At 50.0% G+C, this 5746-nt stretch overlaps 2 gene segments (V, D, J or C); both read left to right on the top strand.

Moving 5' to 3' along the window:
• Nucleotides 1-366: 366 nt before the first annotated feature.
• On the top strand, nucleotides 367-1506 carry LOC123348491 (the record flags this gene model as incomplete). The annotated part of the segment is given in 3 exon segments: nucleotides 367-455; nucleotides 821-1126; nucleotides 1484-1506. Coding segments are annotated over 3 exon segments (372 nt in total), but the record flags the coding sequence as incomplete, so codon positions are not given.
• Nucleotides 1507-4715: 3209 nt separating this feature from the next.
• On the top strand, nucleotides 4716-5369 carry LOC123347560. The segment is given in 2 exon segments: nucleotides 4716-4831; nucleotides 4930-5369. Coding segments are annotated over 2 exon segments (486 nt in total).
• The last annotated feature ends 377 nt before the right edge of the window (nucleotides 5370-5746 follow it).

Here is a 5746-nt window from a genome sequence, read left to right as displayed (position 1 = left end):
TTCACCACAGTACAGTTCTCCTGTTCATAGCTTCGGTTAGTGCATATTTTTTCATACCCTGGGTTATTTCATTCTAGTAACCCAATCTCCTGCATCTTCACATTCCAGCTTCCCGTTTATCTCTAAACTCAGACCGAAATCCCATTGTTAACAGCGTGTTTCCTGCTTTCCTGAACTGGGGCATGAATTCCATTGCAAAGGCCCCATCAGTCTGTCACTCTGGGCTCTGAGGTCATTTATTTGTAAGGTCAGTGCAGCTGCGGTTTATTCAAATGCTTTAGCAACGACCACATGCAAATGAAACAGAAAAACGTCCCAATAAAGGAGAGCGACTGATCCTCACTGGAAATCTCCCAGGCAGCCGGACAGTTTATGGTTGTTGCACCCCACACGGTGGTTGGGTAGAATTAAAATGACATGTCTGGGGTTCCTTGTCCTTTTGGCAGCGTTCTCGGGTAAGTGGCGTAAACGTACAAGCAGCTAGCTCGGACAGCAGGTGGAGCATCGGATGGTTTTATGGCTAAGATAGAATTATTAGGTCCCAGTCTTCTGTGTTTTACCGGGAGCTAGGTGTCGAAATCCCTGAGACATTTGGAAAATCCCAGGCTGAATCTCAGTGTGACTCAGTTTCCCATTGGTAAAATGGGGATAACTGCACATCCCTATGTGGTAGGGTGTTGTGGAGATAAATTCATAAGTACACAAGGAGCTCAAGAGAATTCTATGGTGGGGGGAGCAATAGAAAGATAAATCTGGGAAGAGATGGGAAAAAAGAGAGAAATTAATCATATTTTTCTTCTTTATTGTTACTCATTTTCAGGTGTCAGCTCCCAGATCCAGCTGACCCAGTCTGGGGCAGAAATCAAGAAGCCTGGAGAGTCTGCGAAGGTGACATGTAAAACCTCCGGCTACACCTTTACCAGCTACAACATTTACTGGTTTTGGCAGGCTCCCGGGAAAGCCCTGGAGTGGATCGGATATATCGCCCCCAGTACAGGTGGCACTGGCTATGCCCAGGCTTTCCAGGGGCGATTCACCATCACCAGGGACACCTCCATAAGCACGGCCTATCTGCAGCTGGGCAGCCTGCGAACTGAGGACACGGCCACGTATTACTGTGCTAGAGACACAGTGACACAAACCACAGCTACAGCCATTCAAAAACCCTCAGTGAGAGAACCCAGGTGTCCTGCTAACACTGCAGCCCTCAGCCACCCTGGGAATGGTTATCCCTGTGAACAGACTCTGGGTAATTATCCCCAAGTGACTTAGGGTCAGTGAAAGCTAATGGGATTTAGAACCTTAAGTGCCTAAATCACTTTTCAATATATGACTCTGTTCCCGGGACACAGTCAAATTTAACTGGAGGAGAAGGGGACCAGAACCATCCCAGCCCTTGGAGACGCTGGGTGTGCCAGGAAGAAGCTGTAGGAAACGTGTGTCCAGGGCCGGCTCTAGGCACCAGCAAACCAAGCATGTGCTTGGGGCGGCACATTTTCAGGGGCATTCTGGCCACCTTTTTCTTTTAATTATTGGGGTGGCAAAAGCCTAGAGCTGGCCCTGGCGGCAGCAGCGCGTCCTGCGCAGGGAGCACCCTGGGGTCACTGTGGTTTGTGTGGGGGAGCAGCGCCTGCACCTTGTGGCCCCGCAGGTGGAGTGAAGGATATTGCTCTGCTAGAAATGTGCAATTACCACGTACTGAGCATGCTCAGTTCATCTGCTGAAGCCACTGCCCTTCCCCTGCCCTTATACCCGTAGGATTCTGCTGACAGCTTTTGACAGGGCTTAAAAAGTGGCACAGGGGGCGAATCGGGGGGGGGGGGCAGGGTCTGAGCCGGGGGAGGAAATTGACTGGTCTGGGGGGCCAAGCAGCTGAAGGCAATGCTAGGAGAGGGGCTAAAGGGTAAAATCAGGAATGGGGGGAGGGGCGGAGTTAAGCCCAGGAGGGAGGTGCTGGCAGAGGGTGCCAGAGGGAAAACCCGGCACAGGCTGGGGCAGAGGGGGCAGCAGTTACCCCACTGGCACTGGGACCCCACTGCCTGGCAAAATAGCTGGGGGGGGGGCAGAGGCTTTTTTATTTGAGCAAAGGGCCTTTTTGTACAGTTACAGAAACTGAGCATGCTCAGTAACAGCTGCTGAAGCCACTGCCCTTCTCCCTGCCCTTACTGGCCGTGAAAATCTGCTGACGGCTATTTAGAGGGGTTAAAACGGGGCAAAGGGGGCGAGTCGGAGCAGGGGGTGCCCAGGGTCTAAGCAGGAGATGGAAATTGACTGGGGATTAGCTACGAGCACCGGGAGCCGAGCCTGTCCACACTAGCACTTTAAAGCGCTCCAACTTGCTGCACTGGGGGAGGGTTCACACCCCTGAGCCAGCAAGTCAGAGCGCTTTCACTTGCCAGTGTAGACAATCCCTGAGACTTAATTCAGTGAAACATTTGACACAGATCCCCTCAGAAGCAAAGAATCCCCCATCACTGTATCCGAGTGCACAATGTCTCCCAGCACTTTCCCAAGTTGCCTTATCTGCTGCTGGCATTCCCTGGATTTTTTATTCTAGCTTTTTCTTCTCATTTTTAGAGCAGATGTTTATTCTGTTGGATCATCGGACTTCCACTCTGACTGAATGTCTGGCCTAGTGTCAAAACTTTGCTTTGAGTCAATCCACCAATTGTGGAAATATTGGTGGTCAGACCAATAGTTCACCTAATCTAGTATCCTGTGACAGTGGCCAATGCCAGGGACTTCTAAGGGAATGATCAGACCAGGCAGTGACTCACTGAACCATCCCATTGCCCACTCCCAGCATCCGGCAGTCAAAGGACGGTTTAGGGACATGCAGAGCATGGGCCTGCATCCCTGATTATCTTGGCTAATAGCCAGTCTACTTATCCTGAGGGGCTGAGCTAATTCTTTGTTAAACCCACTCATAGTTTTTCCTTTCAAAATCTAATGGACACACATCTACAGCCCCAAGATACCTTGACAACCACAGGAATTGTAAAATCGTGAGTTATGCACCCTCTAGTCAAGACATTGTAATAAAATAATGAGATCTTTTTGGTGCCTCTTTGGTCCTGAGCCTGTAGGGTGCAGTAAGGCCAGTTCCAGTGCCTTGGGCCGAAACACCTGAACGAATCGTAGTCTGCCCTCACACTCCCAAACATTTCATAGACCTGGGGCCATAGCTACCGTTTAAGTGTGGGTTAACTCACGTTATGTCACCATAGAGTCACTACGGTTACTATGTCACTGGTGTGCATGCCTCCTGGACTCCTTGCCTCAGCAGCCGTGAGCACTTGTATAGATTCAGAGTGAGGTGCACCATGAATAGATCTCCCACTGTCCACCACAAGGCTAACAGGTCCGGCCCTTCGCAGCTCTCAGGAACTGCTAATGGTAAGAATTCACTACCCGCAGCAGCAAGAGGTCCAACTTTGCTAAAAAAAGGCCATGGGATGTAGCTGATTCCTACAGAGGAATCAGCTTCATCACATTGCAGTGTTACAGGTAGCACATCCCTATAGTTTGCAATGTCATACACATATGTGTGTGTGAAAATACTACCTGTAGGACCATGCTACCCACAGCAGCGAAAGGTCCAACTTTGCTAAAAAGGGTATTTCAAGCAGTCACATGTAAATCCAACCTGGTAGCTTTCTTTAACAGTGTAACGAGCCTACAAGCAGTACTTGTGGTATATCTTGCCTTCAGTGAGGCTTTTGATACTGTCTTCCATGACCTTCTCATAAACAAACTATGGAAATGAAACCTAGATGGACATAACAATAAATAAGATGGGCATAACAAGTGGGTTTCCCAGGGATCAGTTCTGGATGTTTCTATTCAAAATCGTAATGATTGAGATAATGGCAGAAATATGATAACTGTTTTCAAGCATGTACAAACAAAGTAGCATCTTTTTACAGAAGCTGTTTCTTACAAGTGCGGCTCCCACTGAATAAGACAGGGCCCCATACTCCCCAGATCCTTCTGTGAAAGTCCCACCATAAATTAAATGTAGAATTAAGATTTGCTCTAGATTTAGAGTTCGAGTTAAGGTTTAAGATCACTAATAGGGTTAAATTTAGAGTTTAGATTCGTGGAGAGGGAGACACAGGATCTGATTGCTGTGTGGAGGGAAGGGTTTGTATAGGCAGAGCTCTGGACCAGCAAAAGAACCGCTGAGATCTATGCCAAAATCACACAGGGCATGGTGGATAAAGGCTGCACCAGGGACACAGAGCAATGCTGCGTGAAAGTAAAGGAGTTTAGACAAGCCGACCACAGGACCAGCTGGAGAACAGCCGCTCTGGTTCTGAGCCACAGACATGGGAGGCTGATGACATGCAGCCATAGCCACCCTGATGAGGCAATGGGACCCAAGCGCAGAATTCCAGTCTGCTGCAGGGACTGTGGGATAGTGCACCACTCCTTGAGTCGATGCAACCCCTGGCAGTGAGGATGTGCTCCGTCGATCACAGCCACCTAGTGGGGAGCTGCGAAATCGGATTTGTTAAATCGGATGCTCAAAGTCAAATTAAATAAATTGACCTAATGTTGTAGTGTAGACATGCCCTTATCAGCCACACAAAGTAACTGAGTTCCTTCTAGGAAATAATGAATGTGTCTTATAAGGAGCGGAATATGCAAATAGGCGTGAGAGTTTCCTGTTTAAAGCTGTCTCTCTCACTTGCACGGCTGCACCCGACAGACAATCCGCAGCCCCTGTCTCTGGGCACTCACCAGCCAACCCCCCTGAGAACTCTCCTCTCCAAACACGGGACAATGAGGCTTTGCTTGTATCTCGTTCTCATTGCAGCAGCGTTTGAAGGTATTTTCTCCCTTCCCCTGTGTTGTAGCGTCAGTCGGGAGATTGTTATTCTGCTGCCCTAGATACTAACGTTCCCCGTAATTCATTTTCATTCCCAGGTGTCCGGTCCCAGGTGCAGCTGGTGGAGTCCGGAGGGGACGTGAAAAAGCCCGGAGACTCTCTCCGCCTCTCCTGCAAAGCCTCCGGGTTCACCTTCAGCAGCTACAGGATGCACTGGGTCCGACAGGCTCCCGGGAAGGGGCTGGAGTGGGTCGCCAGCATTTACAGCACCAGCATATACTACAGTGACTCGGTAAAAGGCCGGTTCACCATCTCCAGGGATGATCCCAAGAGTGAGCTGTATCTGCAAATGACCGGCCTGAAGCCCGAGGACACCGCCCGCTATTACTGTGCGAGAGACACGGTGCGGGGAATCCCGGCGGGGCTCGTACAAAAACCCGAGCTGCAGAACCGCCCTTCCGCCATGCGCCGCGCGGGGGCAGCACTTCCCCAAACAATCCTGCACCGGGCACAGGAACGGGAGCTACAACCAGAGTGAAGAACAAATCACTGTATCCACACATGGCCATGTGTCCATAACAACGGGGGTTTCTTGACTTTAACATGTTCCACTGTGGCCCTTAGCAGACACTGAAGTGAAAATGCGCAGCTCAGCAGGTGAATATTTGTGAAAACCAGGACCTGGATTTTCCAAGGTGCCTAATTGTGCTGGGTGTTAAAACCCTATTGCAATGAGTTGGGAACTGGGCACTAATGGTCTTACATCCCTTTGACAAATCACCCACTGCCACCACGGCTCTAATACCTTGTGAAAGCGCCGCTCGGGTTCCGAACCCCTCTGGCATCGATACAAAACAGGTTTGCACCCGATGCTGCCCCGCTCGCTGACTGAATAGCCTCCTCTCCAGAGCCCTG

This window comes from Mauremys mutica, chromosome 13, assembly GCF_020497125.1.
Source record: "Mauremys mutica isolate MM-2020 ecotype Southern chromosome 13, ASM2049712v1, whole genome shotgun sequence".
NCBI lineage: Eukaryota > Metazoa > Chordata > Testudines > Geoemydidae > Mauremys > Mauremys mutica.
The sequence above is the reverse complement of the archived record's forward strand: the minus strand, read 5'-3'. Positions and strand labels throughout refer to the sequence as shown.